Genomic DNA, 20,270 nt, shown 5'->3' on the forward strand with positions numbered 1-20,270 from the left:
TTTTGTATATTAAAATAAAACCTCTATTTCCGGTTTGCATTTTTTGTCAAATACCTTAAAATTTAGTAAACTTCACTTTTGGCCATTACTGTACACACAACAGCTGCTTATTTTATTTTTGTGCTTGATAATGTATCCCCTGTGCCTTTTGTTCAATAAAAAAAATACACAACAGCTGCCATTGTTTTTATCAATTACACTCAACTTTATTTTTTGTTAAGACATGTAACACAATCAGTGACACTTAAACCCAAGTATACATGTAACTTAAACATACTCTATTGAAGTAAGTAAGTGCATTGTTTACAAGTTTAAATAATTTGTCAAGTTTTTTGACATCAGTTTGAGAACATTATATTGTGCTTAAATGACTCCTGTAAAACATCTGTTAATGTTAAATAAACAAAGACCACTTTTCTTTTCAGATGCATTGCTAAATGTATGCAAAAACAAAATTGAGGATACTCTAACAAAGACCAACAAATGCTAAAGTTGTTGTTGTTTTTTTTTAAATCAAATTGGCATGATATTGTCAAGAGGCCAATTTATATGAAGACGCTGAACCAAACTGACCTCAGGTAAACCAAAAACTGACCATGTGGAACAGGAAACTGAGAAACAATGTAATGCTGCATTACTAAATGTTAATCATTACACTACTATATAAAACTTTATAAAACACTACAAATAAAAGATATGCTGGAGACAACAACAAATTTTAAACTTGAAATTCTGGAAGTGAAAATCTTCACTTTTTTGTTACTCCAACATTTTTTATAAGGAGAAGGATCAGTTCTTCAACACGGTCAATCTAAAAAAAGAAGGTAAAAGATTAACAATTAATTACACAGAGATGCATTTTGCCTTCTTTTAACTTAGCAAAAAAACATACAAATCTTGCTCAAACCTTTCGCTTTAACTCAAGACAGCAGCATGAAGGCGTAGCTGAAAGAAAGAAGGGAAACAAAAATGTTGTTTTAAGCTCATAAAATTACTTTCCACAGCAAGCTTTAAAGGGACACTCCACTTTCTTCGAATATGGTTATTTTTCAGCTCCCCTAGAGTTAAACATTTGATTTTTACCATTTTGGAAACCATTCAGCTGATCTCCGCATCTGGCGGTACCAATTTTAACATAGCTTAGCATAATCTATTGAATCTGATTAGACCATTAGCATCGCGCTAAAATATAACCAAAGAGTTTCAAAAATTTTTTTTTTTTAAACTTGACTCTTCTGTAGTTACATTGTGTACTAAGACCGACAGAAAATTAAAAGTTGCGATTTTCTAGGCCGATGTGTGCTACCGTAAAATGGCTGCAGGAGGCGCAATGATATTACGCACTTCCCACAAATTGTCTTTTTTGGTAACTTTCAATAGCAGACGACATATATGCATAGAAAATAGCAGCTTTTAATTTTCCGTCAGTCTTAGTACACAATGTAACTACAGAAGAGTCCATTTTTAAAAAGGAAATATCAAAACTCTTATTTTTAGCGTGATGCTAATGGTCTAATCAGATTTAATGGATTATGCTAAGCTATGCTAAAAGTGGTACCGCCAGACCGGGAGATCAGCTGAATGGATTCCAAAACTGTAAAAATTAAATGTTTAACTCTAGGGGAGCTGGAAAATGAGTATATTTTCAAAAAGAGTGGAGTGTCCCTTTAACAACAATCACTCCATGTGTGCAAGGGTGGTCTACTCTTTAAAACATACAGTATCAATTATCAGCTTCTATTGATATAGATGTCAACGTTCTCTAGTGGCTCGATCTCATGAAAAACCTACCAGTGCCGTCCTTTGAGCTTGTAACATTGTCTGGCTTAGTGCATTCCACTGTAGTCATTGCCTTGGCTGTGTTTTCTGAAATTGAACATAAATGTCAGACAAGCATTCTGGATATGATGACAAGGCTCCTTTTAAATAACACCCTTAGGTTATAGCTGAGAATACCAGGTGGCACAGCACCTGTGCACCAGAATTTCATTGTTAAATATGCTGAAGAAATTCTTGCACTGCAAAAATATTAAAAAAGTAATACACAACAGTCATTTATGCAATCTGTACATTTTTTATTTCTCACCCGGTTCCTCAGGCTTTTGGAAGCTGGCACTTTGCATCAGACTGGGTTTCTGATCTTCAAGGTCACGCTTGTTAACATCTGCATTTTTAGTTTCATCTGTTGTCTTATTCGAGTCGACGGCCTGTGTCTGCATCTGATTTGGTTTTTGTTTCTCCTCAACAGGCGGCTTTGAGGAGTTAACCTTAGCCTTGCCCTGTCCTTGCAGGGCTTCAAGGATAATGGAGTTAATGTCTCTGTCATCTTGTCCTGACTGCTGGGTCAGAGTTAGCAAGTTGGAGGTCCCATCAAATTGCTGAACAGTTGCCAGAACTCCTCCACTAAACTGCATCCCAAAGAGTTCCAAAACATCATTTGGCCAAACAGTAGGGAACCTCTCTTTACCTGTTAAGAAATATGAAGTATATATAAATCTTGACTGTTGACTATCCATAATCCAACCAAGTTTAAGTGGTACTTTTTTACCTGTTAGAGCACACCTGATGATCTGGAATGGAAGCTCGAGAAGTTCTTTGGTGATGGGAAGGATGCTGGATACGGGGACAGTCTCCAGGTTACCATAATCTGCGTAGATTACATGCGCATGCTTGCTTGTCACCTCCAACACGACAGCTCTGTACCAATTTTTGTCACCTGAATCGGAAAGTTAAGTTTGCTGCTTAAGAAATAACATCAGTGGGATATGTACATCAAATCTACATAAATTACTTTCTAAAGGTTTTTGTCAATGATATTAACGTATTAGACCACACACTGCATGCATGCTCCACTTTTACAACAGTAGTTTAAACACTGCGAGTTACACAGATGTGTAATTTATTTTACGACGGACATGAAATTGCTGGCTTAGGCAGGAATTCCAATAAATCTGTATAATGGTCTCTTACCTATACTTCATTTTTAATAGTTATCTGGAATGTTTCATTACAAACTTTTGTATGTTATTTAGCCAAATATTTCATACATTATATTTTTACAAGAGATGCCATAAATTACATTTCAACTACTAAGAAATGTTTGAAGGTCAATCTAACCTGAGAACTGTGCACAGCAGGCGGCTCCTGGTAAGGGGTGGCACTGGCTGGGGTCTGTATATTTACTGCAATACTTGGCAACATCCATCATGAGAGTCTTCAGACCATCCGCATTTACTAGAAGGCACAGAAATTCGATAGAAATACATAGTATTACTTTAATGCTATGCATAAATTATATATAGGTGCACTAACTGGAGATTCAAGTTCATAGATTTAGTTTACCTAAAAAAATATTCTTAAACTGAGCCTGCAGAATAATAAGTACATACCTTTTCCAGGGTTCATTATGTAGAAGAGACTAGGGCTGACCACTGCTGCCACCCGAGGCTGAAATGTCTCATTGATGGGCAGCTCTAAAGTCTTCCAGTCCAAATGGAAATAGGGACCTAGGTGACAAAAAACATATTAAAGTAATCCGTAATTACGTGTCTTAACAGCAAAGAGTCAAATCCATACATTATACAGATATTTATACATATATTTATATGGCTGTGGCCAAACGTTTTGAGGACGAGACAAATATTGAGTTTCACAAAGTCTGCTATAAGTGGTTTTGTTTGTCCACCTGCCTCTTTGGGATTGACCGCGGGTGCTCAGTGGGATTGGGGTCTGTTAAGTTTCCTGGCCGTGGACTATGTTTTGTTCCACGATCCACTTATGGCACAACTTTTCCCTTGCATAGTGCCCCACAGTTTGGGTCGAGTCGGCTTACATTTGGGAGCTTATCCACTGGGTGCAGTACATGGTAACCAATACTTTCTTACAGGGGATCGCCCACCGGCCGCACAGCTCAAAAAAAAAAAAAAAAACGCAATGTTTTCTATGAGTATATGCACACCGGCGCCCCCAAGTGGCACCTGTCCACACCGCCCAGCTGTGACTCGGGAAGTTGCTCAAATCCCTGTCGTGCCACTCACATAGTTTAACATTAAATAACATCAAATTTGTCCCAAATCATTAACGATTAACATTGGCTGCTAATGTATATTTTGCATTTTGAAGTAGATGCTATCTGACGAAGCTCGCGCTATTTAATGTGCACTTCCGGTTTACAATACCTCCGAGTTGTCCTAGACGCGACTCGACGCGAGGCTGAGCCGCGCGGCCGGTGCGCGATCCCCTTACCACTTCATTCGGGGTTCCAAGCGACCCAAGCTGATAAGCAAACGTGACGCAAAAACACTGTAGATCACTGATTGGTCAGAGAATCGTCACTATCAGCAGCATAGCTATAATGTAAAAGATTAGCTTTACCTTCATGCTAGTTTGCGCTCTCGAGCAAACATGTTATCATCTGTGCTCTGCTGTAAGTTTCCAAACTCCCTTTTAGCGATGAAAAACATCCACAGGTTGAGAATCAGGAACACCATAATTTTTTCCAAACTTGCAGTTTGTGGCGAACATTCACAACGCGCACGTCTGCATTATATGCTTAAATGCAACTTAAATCAGGCTTAGCGGAGTGCGTCGACTGACGCCACAGGTATTTGTACAGAAACTGTCACGTAAGACAGAGGTAGTGATAAATGCGATGTGCAAACATCTATTTGTAGTGGCCAATTTTGATTTTGTGGTGGTCCGAGAAATAAATAAATGCATTCCAACGACGCTCTCACTAGTATGATGTAATAATTAAAAATAACGGAACGCCTATAATCCATCCCACTGCGAAGTGTTACTAAACTCAATGGAAAAGCTAACCAAGCCAAAGTGAGGTGAGCTGACTCGACCTGACCCAAACCAAACAGTGGGGTACTATGCAATGGAAAAGCGCCATTAGTGATCACTTTTGCCTCCATCATGCTGGAAAGGACATTTTTTGGTCCATGGCCAACTCCCCAGGCCTTGGTTCCATTGAGAACCTGTGTGCAATTCTTAAGAGGCAGGTGAACAAACAAAAACCCAGAAATTTGGATGAACTCCAAGCATTGATTATGCAAGAATGAACTGCCATCAGTCAGGATGTGGCCCAAAAGTTGATTGACAGCATACCAGGGTGATTTGCAGAGGTCTTGAAAAAGAAGGGTCAACACTACAAATATTAACCCGGTGCAAGTAAAATTGTTAATAAAAGCATTTGACACTTATGAAATGCTTGTGATTATACTTAGGTTTACCAAAAGATTTAAAAACACTGAAGCAGCAGACTTTGTGAAAATTTAAATTTGCGTCATTCTCAAAACTGTTTATATATGCAAGTTGTTTTATATCTCACATGATGTAGTTGACTCAGCCACAGCATTTGCAGTGCTATTATTGACTTTAGTTGGCTCTTCAGCAGGTGGTTTCTGATCAATAGGTTTAAGCGTGGGCAAAGCCTCAATCTGATCGGTGGTTTTCGGTGGAGATTGTTTCAGTCCGTGAGGCCTGACCAGTTTCTCAGAGAGTAGTAGAGCAGTGATGCTTTGTCCACTACTCTCCAGCTCCACCCCGTATCCCTTCTCCGTGATGGACACCACCTTTCCACTCAATGGCTGACTTGCGCACAGATCCTGGAACCTGTTCAGTGCCTCTTTACTCCATTGAGTGTCCAATGGTTCAATACCTGCATACACAAAGATTGAGTAATAATATCTGTGCATTTTCTAAACAAAATTTTTTATTTTCATTTAGTTAAACACACACACCTGCAAGCCAGCAACGAATAGCCTGGAAAGGGAGTTTGAGCAGGCCGGAGGAGATAGCCTTCAAGTGAACTGCCTCCACCTCACAGGAGTTTCCATAGTCCACAAAATAAACTTTGAATTTACCATCACCGCATGCTTCCAGAACCATGGCCCGGTACCATTGGCCATCACCTGCAAACAAGATGACATTGACATACATTAACCACTTATATGCATGTTTTGGTTATCACACCATACACTGTTTCACTGTACAGCAGGGTTTCCACACCTCAGTTAACTTCAAATTCAAGGACCCTTTAAAGCTCCCGTTCTTTGTGTTTTTGAAGCTTTGATTGTGTTTATAGTGCGCAATATAACATGTGTTCATGTTTCATGTGTAAAAAAACGCGGTATTTTTTTACACAATTGACTTATCTGTATAGCGCTGTTTTCACTATCCTCAAAACGGGCTGATGTCTTCCTTGTTCTGTGAAGTCCCTCCTTCAGAAATACGTATTGAGTTCTGATTGTGTAGTTTGTTTAATGTGTTGTGATTCGCACAGCTTAGCTTAGCAGAGCCGTTTGAGCCAAAGCTGGTGACTGACGTATTCCTGTGGGCGGAGTTTAGTCAATGAACTGTTTTACTGACATCATTAAAGCAGGAAGTAGAGGGCTGTAGTCCAAACCGACCGTTCGCTGTAGGCTTTGAAAGAGGAATTCTATTAAAGAAAATATATCACCTGGCAGTGAACTTTTAGCTTTATCATTTTACAGGTATTATTTATGCTATTATAGCAACATTACACCCTAACTAGGGTTTTAAAAAATGGGAGCAGGGAGAATGTGACCTTTAAGGACTTTCCAGGTCCAATACCCTCAAATTTAAGGACTAATGTGGGGACACATTTCAAGTAAAATCAAGGTTACATCGTGTTAGCTTTTAAGATACATTGTTACAGTTCCCTTTCAAGGGAACTGGCGCTGCATCGCTGCGGTGACACTTTGGGGACACCTCCATGGGTAAGTGCGTCTGAATGTGTATATCAAATTCAACCAATGGTGAGGCTTAACGACAAAGACAATGGGGATGCGAGAGCCAGGAAGTATATCACCATATTGCCAAAGACGCCGTTACAGGGACGCAGGAAGAACGGCAAGGGAGACGCAGCGTCTCCTTCCCTTCTCAGGGAACAACAGTTACGGACGTAACCCGAGACGTTTTCATGAGTCAAACACAACTATGCAAAAAAGCATTTTGGTATGAATCAACATTCGCAAACAGAAGATATAAGCATTTAAAGGGAACAGTTTATCACGTGTGCTTAAAATGCTAGAATTTTTATGATATTATCTTACACTACACAAGGAAAAAAACTGATTTTTTTTTATAAAACTTCTTGCATAAAATAGATTCAAGCACTTTCACTGACCTCTATCTATGTATGTATATTTTCTAAAACTTCCCAGGGCCTTGAATTTTTTCCCCCAGATTCACAAACTTTCAAGGATTTCATGGATCCATGGGAACCCTATGTACAGAAGCCACTCAAAAGCCCCAAATATTCTAGCGATTAATATTGATCACAATCAACAAAGGATAATATTTTCTCAACTACTCGATCATCTCTACGCTTTGGATAAAAACATCTGCCAAATGCACAACGTAAAATAAAATTAAAATGTTATATGGATTGTGAAAAGAAAAGAAGATTAAAGCAATGAGAAGTATCACCTGAGAAAAGAGCACAGCATGGTTCTTTTACTGTTGGGGTGAAGGGAGCCCTCTGTGATTCACAATGTTTCATGAGCTCAGGTGTCAGCTCTGTCAGACTGTGTACATCTGCCGAAAGAGAGTAAACAACAACAATAAATAATTTCTTTAAAAAAATACAATGAGTCCCAGGTGTCAAAACAGAAAATAAAAGAATGACAACTGCACCTGCTGAACTATAGTTGTAGCAGTAGAATTCATCAAGGCTTTTTAAAGTAGTGACCACCAGCTCCACCTTCTGCCCATCAAAGGGAAGTTCAGCACAAGTCCATTCCATCTTCTCGGCAGGGCCACTGAGTGCTAAGGCACAAAAATATTATAATACCATCTTGTGAAAATGTAATGGATCCTGCTATAAAATAAAAACACTTACATGGCATATTAGGCACCTCCTCACAGGGTATTTCAGGTTGCTCCTTACAGGGCATTTTAGGCTGCTCCTGTGCAGCTGGTTCCTTGCTCTCCGTTGGCACACTTTCTAAAACAGCATAACCCATGGACACCAGCAGCTCAGCGGCGTTATTCTGGGGGTCGCTGGACTCGTCGATCATGGACACCAGAGCCCTACCATCCTTTTTACCCATAATCACAACCCGAATGAAACGATTACAGACCAAACGTTTCACCATCAGAATGGCTTCCTCTGACCATGTGCCAGTGGAGGGTTTTATACCTGTAAACATCAACCCTGATGAAAATCTGTGGAAATTAAGGCTTATACGCATACATACACTCGCATACACTGTACCTGCTAGACAACAGGGGATTGCTTGAGTTGGCAAAGCTAACAGCTCCATGCTGATGGGTCGCAGACGATGCAACTCAACTTCTTCAGAGTTGCCAAAGTCTATGTAACCAATACATATGCGGTCCTCAGAAGAATATGCAAGAACTTTAGCTCTGTACCACTGGTTGTCTTCTGTAATGCACAAGATGATAAATGACATTAACTGCACAAAATCTTTTAAATGTCACACAAAAGCAAATGGCAGCACTCTTACTTTTGGTGCACCTTATCTTTAAAAGGCACATATTATGCCATTTTTAACAAAATGTAATATAAGTCTCAGGTGTGCCTAGAATGTGTCTGATCATTAGTTATAGCAGGGCTCGACATTAAGGCTTGTCCGCTTGTCCGGGACAAGTGGATTTTTTGTAGGACAAGTGTAAGAGAAAATTAGTTGTCCTTAGTTCAATCAATGTTACTTCACGTTATGTGCCGTTAACGACAGAGCAGAACGCGCAGCTCAAACACCGAGCGGAATATTGAACAGAGAGCGCGGCACGCCGACACACACGTTTACATGTACTGTTACTAAACAAGCTGTGCGCGCATTAAACCTGATCGCCGAACACGGAGGGGCGGGAGTCGCGGGACGGCATGGAGTGGAGTGGAGAGTGATGTTTCTTCAGGCTCCGGCGTGAATATATAAATGACAGGCACTTCAACCGAGTTTCATCGCTGTGTGACAAAAAGCCGATTTAAGTCCGTATTTTTTCTCTTCTAATGTTCAGTAAAACACATAATAGGCTTAAAATCTTGTTTAAGAATCTGTTTTATAACGAGAATCTCTCTTTCAGAGCGCCTATATGTGTGCGCGCTGCGCGACAGCTGATTTGAATCTGATAGAGTTCGTCACTGTACATTAAAAATCCCAGACGAACATTACAGCGTAAATTAAGATTAAGATTGATTTTATATATATAACAGATAATCTAGATACATTTATCCTAATAAGTTTTTTAAAACATGGTAATGTTTTAATGTTTTGCTTTAGTGTTTTAATGTCAGACAATCATTGAAAAATCATCTATTATTTTGCTTTAATTGCTGGTCCGGGTTTGGTTGAAGGCTACAGTTTGTCCGGTTAGAACAAGTATGTCTCACTCAAAGTATTCAAATCGTTGACTTTATTAAATGTGCATGTGTGGTTAGTATAATGCACGCAAACTCACAGTCCACAAAACCTCCTTTGATTTGAATTAATCCTGCTTATTTAAACTATAACTATTTACACTATTCAGCCGATCTCCTTTCCCGTTATCATTCACCTGCTCTATTCTCCGACACTGCGCAGACTCTAGCGGTAAGATTTGGAACAGTCCATTTCACACTTGATAACAGGGGTGACCGGATTAGTCCATTTATTAAAGGTGACACTTTTCTACAATCATTGAAATGTGGGAAAAATGAAGAGAAAGGCAGCAGATATAGCATCATTCTCCAGAAAGAGTAGCAAGAAGCAGCCAAATGAATCTTAGTAAAATACATTTCAGTGACCTACAAAATTCACGTGATTTTCTGGTCTCTTCAGCAATGGGAGATATAAATCCTGGTTTCAAAGTAAATTTCAAAAGTTTTATTTGATAAAAAAAACATGAGGTTGAATTATGACTATAAATTGTATGTTAATCTCAATTCATTTAAATTAAAATTAAAGTATTGTAGCAATTGTATGTTATTCTGATTAACACACCTATAATACTTAAAAGTATTTTAAGGTTGGATGATAGAGATTTTATGTGCCACCAGAGTAACTGCTGGCCCCTGCCTGCCTGGCCACCCCTATGAAAAATCTCTTGCTCCGCCACTGATTAGCAAAACACAAAAAATACATTATATTATAAATATTTACCCGGACAAGTGACTTTTGTGCATGGACAAGTGAAACACAAATTTACTTGTCCGAAGGACAAGTTGCTCAAAAAGTTAATGTCAAGCCCTGTTATAGCATGTCCAAAATGCCCCTTTTTGGGTGTACCTTTAAAAGAAAGTGAGCTACTGCCCTCACTCCCTTACCTAACGACAGTAGTGGTTTCAGGTTAAAAAATAGATCTGATAACAGTCTGACACAATAGTATATTAAGCCACATTAGTGCTACAAACACATTTTGAAAAGCTTTTGTTTTAAAGGAGTCATATTGTCAGATTGTGTGTTTTTCTTAGTTTTTAGAGTGTTAAATGATGTCAGTGCACATAAAAGATCTGTAAAGTTGCAAAAATGAAAGTTTCAAATCCAAAGAGATATTCTTTTTAAACGTGAAGCCTCATCCACGCCCACCTAAAACTGCTCGTTTAACACGCCCATGCAGTTAGTCATACTGGTTTGAACATTTTCATAACACCGCCCTCATATATATGCAAAGATAGAGAGTGTAACTTTCAATCACGCTGTAGTATTGTTGTTTCCGCCATGTTGGCAGATGCTGTGTTTCGTTGCAAAACTACTTTGGTTGGCATTCCAACAGAGTAAACATTAAAGGATTAGTCCATTTTCTTAAAAGAAAAATCCAGATAATTTACTCACCACCACATCATCCAAAATGTTGATGTCTTTCTTTGTTCATTCGAGAAGAAATTATGTTTTTTGAGGAAAACATTGCAGGATTTTTCTGGTTTTGATGGACTTTAGTAGAGCCCAACATTTAATACTTGGCAGTTTTTTTCGGCGGAGTTTCAAAGGACTATAAACAATTCCAAACGAGGCATAAGGGTCTTTTCTAGCAAAACGATTGTCAATTGACAAGAAAAATAACAGATATACACTTTTAAACCACAGCTTTTCATCTAGGTCCGGTCCAGCGCGACATAACGTAAATGCGTAGTGCCGTAGGGAGGTCACGTGTTACATATATAAAACGCACATTTGCGGACCATTTTAAACAATAAACTGACACAAAGACATTAATTAGTATCAGTTGACATACAACAACGTAGGAACGGTCCTCTTTCAACCACTTGTAAACACTGGGGCGGAGTTTCGCGTTCGTCTTCTGTGACCTCTTGATGTCATGACATATTGCGTGGGGTCATGCTGGCGCATCACGACCGGATCTAGACGAGAAGTTGTGCTTTAAAAGTGTATATTTGTTATTTTTCTTGTCAAAAATGACAATCGTTTTGCTAGATAAGACCCTTATGCCTAGTTTGGGATTGTTTATAGTCCTTTGAAACTCTGTTGAAAAAAACTGTTAAGTGTTGAGTTAAGTATTAAATGTTGGGCTCTATTAAAGTACATTAAAATTAGAAAAATCCTGCAATGTTTTCCTCAAAAAACAATTTCTTCTCGAATGAACAAAGAAAGACATCAACATTTTGGATGACGTGGTGGTGAGTAAATTATCTGGATTTTTCTTTTAAGAAAATGGACTAATCCTTTAAGAAAGCAGTGGTTAGGTTTTATTTACAACACTGTTTCAGAACAGTGCAGCCCAAATGTTCGATTGTGTGCTGCACATTTTAAAGAGGATTAATTTCTAAACATTGCGGAGTACAACCGCTGGATGTACACAAAGGCTTTGTCTGTAAGTAGCCAATGTTTTCATATTTAATTAATTTCCCCACTGACGATTCAAAGACGAGTTTTGAGCCTGTGTTTTAATGCATTTCCTAATGATGATCCAAACGCGAGATTAGTGCTTGTTTGTTGTTTCTACGTTCACTAATGCAAACATGGTTTATGTTTTAGCATCCTTATGATCGGTTACGTTCTGCTCACATCGCGCTGGTAAAGTTGATCGATTAGCTTAGCCATCTGTGTTTTCTGGGTCAGATTCAGGCTTGTTTGGATAAGGTAGTAGTAAATATGATAGTATCTCGTGGCTTTCAATTTTGTTTTGGGAGCTCATCTTCCAAAACTCGGCAAGGCGCATCATATTTCCGTTATTGAGGTAGTCGGCCAATCACAACGCACTGGATAGCTGACCAATCAGTTTACACCTGTTGACACCACGCTTTCTTACAACGATGAGCTTTGTACCAAACGACCTGTTTCAGATGTAAAAAAAATGTATGGTATGTGGAAAATGATTTTTTTTAACCATAAACCACACAGACACATTGTATTCCACCAAATACACAAAGTAATGTGCTTTTTAGCCCTATAATATGACTCCTTTAAATTAAACAGTCAGTGGTTGTGGGTGGGGCTTTATCAGTGTGATGTCACATTAACAAGATAAACATCACGGCTAATGAGACTGCTTTGGCCTAATGATCATTAAAGGGATACTTCACCGATTTAGCATTCAGCTTTGTATCTGTAGAAACCCGGCAGTATTACTGAATGACCATGTTTCCCTCCATCATTTCCCCCTGAGAGGAGAGATATCTGCATTTTGGTTCTGCAAAAAAGTCCTCCGATGATGCAAAAATCGTCATATTACATCATCGGAGGACTTTTTTGCAGAACCAAAATGCAGATATCTCTCCTCTCAGGGGGAAATGAGGGAGGGAAACATGGTCATTCAGTAATACTGCCGGGTTTCTACAGATACAAAGCTGAATGCTAAATCGGTGAAGTATCCCTTTAAAACAGAACAAAAGTGTGGAATTGTAGGGTAGTTGTGATCACATACTTCCAACACACGCGCGTCCAAACGTGTGTAAAAAATTTGCATAATGTGTGCCATTTAATAAGTTTTGAGTCATAATAGTGCCTATATTAGTGTCTATAAGCTGCAAAATGAACAAGTAAATGCATGTGTGAAGACGTCGATCTCACCAGAAAAAAGCGAGCAGCAGACGGTTCCTGGTGCAGGTCTGAAGTTCTCACTAGCTGGAGTGTTTAAGCAGTGCTCCCTCAAACTCATCTGCAGCTGTTGAATTACACCTGTGTACAGAAAAAACATCAGACCATACCAACGCATGTATAGTATTAACTGCAAGCATGAAAAACATGCTTTGAGCTATTCTTTCTCCTTAGCACGCCACAAAACAGCACAAATGTCTCAAATAAGACAAACCAATGCAGCCCTTCATACTTCCCTAAACACAAGTCCTTAATAAAAATGTAATTGAATAAATCTGTTTATTTATTGGTGAAAGCATAAGCAAACAAATGAATGCATCAATAAAGCATGAATGAGAAGTGAATTAATCAAACGCTAACATTTCTGTATAAGGGTAAAACTATGTTTGGGGCAATTATGGTGATACGTTTAGGTGGTTTTACTGTGACTTTGTGGTAAAATGCTTTAAATTGAGATGCGAAAAGCTCACTGGCATTTTCAAGCTTCTGACACAGGATCTCCGATGGGGACTGGATGTGGGTGATGATGGCTGTGAAAGTGTCACCCACTCCCTGAGTCATTGGCTCAGGAGGCCTGGCTTCAGAGTTCTCGTCCTTTCCACCAGACAAACGCTTGAAGTTCTCAAAGGAGGCCGTCAGCAAAGAATCTAAAAAACAATGCCAACAGAGGTGAATCAATGAATGAACGAACGATTCAAACATCTGAATGAGGCAGCAACTAACTTACTGATGTCTTGTTCATGCTGTGGTTTGTCAGGGACGTCTTTTACAGCATAGCCTTTTTCTATTAGGAAACTGCTCAGGTATTTGCCTGTGGAATAGATTAAAAGGGACATGTCATGAAAATCTGACTTTTCCATGTTTAAGTGCTATAATTGGGTCCCCAGTGCTTCTATCAAACTAGAAAATGTGAAAAAGATCAACCCAATAACTTAGTTTTGGTAAACCATTCTCTGCAAGCATGTGAAAAAACAGTTAATTGAAGTTTGGCTCCCCTTGTGATGTCAGAAGGGGATAATACCGCCCCTTAATCTGCAGTATCCAACCACGGCACTGCCATTTAGAGCAGAGATCAGCTCATTTGCATTTAAAATGACACACATAAAAACATTTTTGCTAACGCTCACATGATAAATAAGTAATAAATTATCTATGTGATGTTTTGAGCTAAAACATCAAATATGTACTCTGGGGACACCAAAGATTTATTATTTGACACCCTTTAAAATAAAATATCACTATAACTTTTAATGTTACACAAACTTTTCCAAATGACCCAATGAATTGCCTACCGAGCGTGCTTAGTGGAATGTCAACCGCAAACAGATTTCCATTGTTCATGATGTCCAGCACTGTCAAAGTGAGGCTCTTTCCGGCAAACAACTGTCTAACAGCAATCGTGCATTCGCCTGTCCAACTCCCTGTCAGAGGTGTAACACCGGCTACACAACACTGCAAAGCCTGTCAATACACAAAAAGGAAGCTTAGGCAAAAGCATGACTTCTTTAGGCTGGCACCCCAATCCAAATAGACAGTCTATGTTACAAAATTGGAAAAAATAAACTCACAAAAGGTGGTGCAGCATCGATACTGGCAGACAGAGGCCTTATGTTGTCAAGAGTAACGTCCTCTTCATTCCCAAAGTCAATGTAAAATACACTAGCAGTTTGACGGGCCACATCTACTGACTGAACCTCAGCCCGATACCAGTTCTGAATAAGTGTGAAAAGATTCAATTCAGCACTAAAGTCCCTTTCGAACAGAATAAACCACTGTGCTACTAACTATTGTTTTATTTAAAGGTGCAATGTGTACATTTTAGGAGGATCTATTGACAAAAATGCAATATGATAAACATAACTATATTTTTAGTGGTGTATAAATCCATTACGTAAGGAACAGTTTATATTACCTTAGAATGACCTGATTCTATCTACATACACCGTAGGTCCCCTGACATGGAAGTCGCCATTTTGCACCGCCATGTTTCTACCGTAGCCATAAATGAACAAACTGCTCTACAGACCGTGTTTCATCACTGTTGTCTCAAGCGACATGTTTGTCTTGTGGCGGCTACCGTAGCTTCTCTATGCGTTTCGAAAAGGAGGGGTGAGCGATGGACTGAGCCATTGGTTGCAATTAGCAATATTAAAATCTACACACAGCACCTTTAAGAAACAATATGATACTTGCAAATCACAATCATTGTGGTTTTCTGACAAGCTCAATTTGGGAGTAAATTATATGCCTGACCCGATCAACAGAAAATTTAACAGCACAGAGCTCCTCGATTTCAGGCTTGTACCGGGCAGGAAACGATGCAGCATAGGCATTCTGGAGCTCCCTGGTGATGTTCTTCAAAGACTCCATCATCTCCACTGACTGGAGGTGAATGAAGAACTTTCCAGGGTTCCTCAGCTCAATCACTGTACCCTGGGGGACAAAAAAAAAAGTGTTGGATTGGGTGTGCATACAGGAAACAAAACGCAATACATTACAAACACAGGATACCTGTATCTCAGCTCCTTTGGAAACTGTGTTTTTGCGTAAATCACGGCAATACATTCTCTTGGGCTGCACGTCATTGCATTTGTCCTGTAACAAAAATTATGCAGTTTTTTTTCTAAATCTCTACCATTAATCAGGTTTCACTATAAAATACATGACATTTATTTATTATATAAATATATATATTTTTTAATTTTACTTATTGTTTATTTTATACTATATTTTATTTTATACTATATTTTATTTTAAGTTGTTTTGCTTTGTCTGTGCAGCACTTTGTGAGACACTTGCTGTTTTTAAAAAAGTGCTATATAAATAAACATTGATTTGATTGATTTGACAAAATAAACATTGACATACCTTTGCTTGAAGGACCCCAACTCCATTTCCACATGACACAGCTGTGGATTCCTTTGCTTTCTCACTGATTAACAAAGTGGTAGAAACAAAAGGAGATTCTTTAATAGCTTCAAAAACAAACTATCTGACTTAACACTGGGCAATATACCTTGTTGTCACTTAACCTTTTAGTGCTCAATCGTGATCTGTACACAAACTAGTGTTGGGCGATATTCTACATAGCGAGATCGCCCTATCGTCAGCCTCCGGTATGGCCGATACACAATAATATTGAGGCGAGGGGCAATAGGTTTCTTATTTAATTGCCTTTTTTTACTGCGTTATCTATCCATGACAAGCCACTGGATTGGTCAACAAAAACAGAAGCTGCTGGCAACACTGTAACAACCGCAATCTTTATAAACAGTGTTGGGGAAAGTTACTTTTAAAAGTAATGCATTACAATATTAAGTTACTTCCAAAAAAAATTAACTAATTGCGTTACTTGGTTACTTTTTCATGGAAAGTAATGCTTAAGTTACTTTTCCTTACTTGGCTGAGGCTTGATCTCTATTAGGCCTTGCAGGTGTTTTTTATGATCGTAAAAATGTCAAGCTCTGGCCTGCGATCTCCGTTTCTGAGTTAGGGCCGATTCACACCGGCTGCGTGGCGTGTCCGTTTTTATTTAGGCTCCCATGTTAGCAGGTTTGACAGTTCACACCGCCTGCATGACACGCATGTCTCAGGCGCGACTCGAGCCGCGCCGCGTAGGACCAACGCCTATTTTTCAACCACACGCAAGCGTCTTGGAAGCGTTTCCAGGCAAAATATATGTCACCTATAGCAACAGCAGCACGTCAGCACTGCGTCAGGCATGCTTCTGGTATGTACAGACACAGAAACACAACGCAGCCGCCACACAACTGACTAGACCTGTTTGAGTCGCGACTCACTCGGATCTTTAACCCGGATCTTTAAATTAACTCATGAGTCGCGAGTCTCTAGTGTCATTTACCCGGATCAGTTGAGTCCTACTACAATTCAATGTAAAACCATAAACAGCGCCACGACACACACAAACCTCTTTCAACATTATTGATGAGACTTCGCTCGCACTACAGATCCACTCGTAACCGGCTGATCTGCGCGAGAACTGACCGGAGATTCTCACTCAGAGCCGGAAACATCGCAAACTCGAGAGACCCGAGGATCCGCGCGAGCCGCGAATTGACCCGAGATTCTCACTCAGAGCCGGAAACATTGCAAACTCGAGAGATCTGCTCTGACTCGAGAATCTTTCAACTCGTAACCGGCTGATCAGCGCGAACTGTTTCTGCGCCTCAGGGGGCTGCATAAGCAGGACACATTTTTTTCTATATTATTATGCTATTATTAGGCTTATTTTTTTTTAAATGGTCGACCATACACACACCAAACCTAAAACCTATAAGCATGTTATCTCAGAAGTGAAAGGCTTTTGATGTGGATTTGCTTTTGAGGAGACTTCAGTCGCTCTATAGATCCACTAACCGGCTCCGGCTGATCCACGCGAATCAGCCGGTTAGTGTGGATCTGTAGAGCGAGTCCCATGGTCTGCGAGTCTGCAATGTTTCTGGATCTGAGAATCTCGAGTCGCGTGGATCAGCCGGTTACAAGTGGGTCTGTACTGAGTTTCCTTGGCGATTTAGCAATACTGACTCAAGTGATTCAAGTGACTCACACAACCCGGATCACTTTAGTGAGTGACTCACAATAACCCGGATCCTTAAAAGAAGTCGAGTTTGCCAGGCCTACAACTGACATGCAACAGATACGCCACGCAGCCGGTGTGAATCGGCCCTTAAACTATTCCCGCTCAGGCGCACAGAGTGCGTAATTCTATATTAATATGTTCAGTTTAATTCAGAAATGATTTTATTTTTAATTAATTAAACTAAAAAAGTAACTTGCATTACTTTTTAAAAAATTAACCCAAATATTAATGTGTCCATTTATAAAGTAATGCGTTACTTTACTCGTTACTTCAGAAACTTATTTTTTTACGCAATGCGCGTTACTTGTAATGCGTTACCCCCAACACTGTTCATAAACATGATGCCATTAACCTATGTGCGTCATTGATCACTTTTCTGCTCAGATGGCTTCATTTACTTCATTACTGTGAGCAGGAATCAAAACTTAGGTGGGAAAACCTTCTTACATGTACTTATTGCAGAGAAGAGCAAATATAAGACATTTTGTAAAAAACAGGTGCGCTTTGGTTTTGAATGGCACTGATGTGCTCACCAGTACTCGTCACCAAAGAGCTATCATAGGTATGTGTATGGTTAAAAAAGCAATAAAATAGCTTGTTAGTGTGTTGGGTCAGATTGCTTTCAGACTTATACCGAACCGCTCCAGAATTAATTTGCAATCAGGCCGATAGTTATTTGTTGCGGATCAGAAAGCGATTGCAGTGTTCACACATGCCTAAACGAACCAAACCAAGGAAGTAAACAGACCAAGTTCCGAAACAAAGGCTTGTGGTACCTGACAACTGGGTCGCTAAGTTTGCAAACATGTCGATGAGCTTTCCAATCCTCGGTCTGACAAGCTACAGAACAGTAGCAAGTCTTTTTACAACGGGTGCACCTGAAGTTACCTAAAATATCAGGCAAAATAAAGTAACATAAGCCACTTATTCTAATGATCATTATCTAACCAATAACTTACATAAAAATACAGTACAAGTACATACAAAGTTTAACAACCTACCCTGTTGACTGCAGTAATTACACAAATTCACCAGTGGGCCCACCACGTTCCCTGCGGTCTGTGGAAGAGACCGAAAAGAAATCTGTTATTCACAAAGTTACATGTTCGTCTAAGAGATAAGCATAAATCTTTGTAGATTAATTTAGTTTGCTTTCTGCAACAGCCTTAAGCATCAGATACATTTATTTCTTAAATGTCTAGTGCAGTCTAAAGTATCAATACTAAAGTATTTCTTACCCTTAAAAATGTAACCTTGCATCTATCAAGTTTTATATTAAAAATATATATATTATCAAGTAAACATACATCAGAATTGTTCTTTGCAGAAACCATGTTGTTCTCTTTTCGGACAGCATCACCTTTAGGACCTGAAGCAGGAAAAAAATCTCATTAAAAACCGACCTGGATCAAAAACATGCATGTCACTCCACATCAAAAACGTTTAACCCCTTACCCTCCAGAACATTGCTTGCTAGAAGCTGCTCTTGAACGAGTTCATGAACTGCTGGTGCTGGCCCTCTGGGTGTAAATGAACACGGCCCAGACGCAGGTCTCCTCAGGGGGAGATTGGGTCTCATCAAGGTTGGAGTAAAGGCTTGATTCATTCTTCCCACCTATTTCACTGCATAGTGAAACATATATAGACTGTACTGTCAGATGTATGTGTGTGCGTTTAATGCAAGGGTTGATAATACTATTCCTGTAGATCTACCTTCCTGCAAAGTTCAAGCTCTAATACACCTGCCTGTTATTTTTAAGTGAACCCAAAGACCTTGATTACCTGTTTCAGGTGAATTTCATTAGAAACTTTAGTTAAGTAGATCAGCATCCCAAATCTAATAACGTTAACTTGGTCTTCCCTTGACACGCATACACGTGCTAATTGATACGTACATTAGTTTTACAATATTCATTTTTTGAGATTGAACTATGTTATACTTCATTAATTAAATACAAACTTTAATGCAATGCAATGCAATACACGGTCTAGATCACGAGACTACCACGCCCGTCGACGCTGGCACGTGGCAAGCATCGTGACGTGCTTTGATTGATATGAAAGTTTATATAGTCGCTTGTATTTACACAGAAATTTAACTTTATTTATATTTGTCAATGTTCATTTTTTATTTCAAGGCAGTTTTAAGAAATGCATATTGCGTTATTTTACCGAATATTCTGAAGATCTTCTTACGAGCACCGTTGCCTGCTTGCACTCGCCCTCGCGTTGAAGCAGTTTAGTGCGCAATCTGCGCATGCTCAATTGAGTGACCATGGGAAGGGTGTTCACGTGACTGCTTTCGTCTGCTTTATGTTTTTAGGTGTGTTCGACTTCATGCTGCGCCGCAAGAACCGACAGCCGGATGACGTCGAAGTACCGCGAGAGCAAGACAAAATTAGACCTCATATTGTTTCACTAATTGTTCTCGCGGTACTTTGACGTCATCCGGCTGTCGGTTCTTACGCCCCGCATAAAGTCGAACAAACCTTTTTAATTTTTACATCTAAACCACGTTTTAAGGTCTTTGATTATTTTTCTATGGTTAATGACTCTCTTTAATAAATAACAAATTGTTAACAAAAATCTAGTCATTTTAAAAAAATTGCAGAAGTGTTACAGCTAATTTAAAAGTCATTAAA

General features: G+C 39.3%; 1 protein-coding gene across 1 annotated transcript; it reads right to left on the minus strand.

Moving 5' to 3' along the window:
• Positions 1–181: 181 nt before the first annotated feature.
• On the minus strand, positions 182–19,946 carry tdrd1 (tudor domain containing 1). Its single transcript, XM_055176421.2, has 26 exons — positions 19,801–19,946; positions 19,084–19,251; positions 18,936–18,997; positions 18,630–18,687; positions 18,405–18,516; positions 15,897–15,960; positions 15,540–15,623; positions 15,282–15,461; positions 14,597–14,740; positions 14,321–14,489; positions 13,756–13,839; positions 13,499–13,675; positions 13,002–13,109; positions 8,246–8,416; positions 7,871–8,170; positions 7,666–7,797; positions 7,459–7,566; positions 5,748–5,918; positions 5,336–5,665; positions 3,390–3,506; positions 3,118–3,234; positions 2,549–2,716; positions 2,087–2,467; positions 1,792–1,866; positions 908–945; positions 182–811 (listed from the first exon to the last, which is right to left on the minus strand). Exons 2-26 carry the CDS (start codon positions 19,232–19,234, stop codon positions 749–751), a joined length of 3,564 nt encoding a protein of 1,187 aa, XP_055032396.2. The 5' UTR covers positions 19,235–19,251; positions 19,801–19,946; the 3' UTR covers positions 182–748.
• Positions 19,947–20,270: the final 324 nt, after the last annotated feature.

The sequence above is a fragment of the Misgurnus anguillicaudatus genome, chromosome 4 (assembly GCF_027580225.2).
Source record: "Misgurnus anguillicaudatus chromosome 4, ASM2758022v2, whole genome shotgun sequence".
In the NCBI taxonomy this organism is placed as follows: Eukaryota; Metazoa; Chordata; class Actinopteri; order Cypriniformes; family Cobitidae; genus Misgurnus; species Misgurnus anguillicaudatus.

What these genes read in the sequence shown, in the direction of transcription:
- tdrd1 (XM_055176421.2), bottom strand. Translation starts at nt 19,234, where the DNA reads ATGAATCAAGCCTTTACTCCAACCTTGATGAGACCCAATCTCCCCCTG. An exon ending in TAATTACTGCAGTCAACAGG is followed by an intron (nt 18,517 to 18,629) that starts GTAGGTTGTTAA and finishes CTGATATTTTAG; the next exon opens with GTAACTTCAGGTGCACCCGT. An exon ending in ACAGCATGAACAAGACATCA is followed by an intron (nt 13,676 to 13,755) that starts GTAAGTTAGTTG and finishes ATTGTTTTTTAG; the next exon opens with ATTCTTTGCTGACGGCCTCC.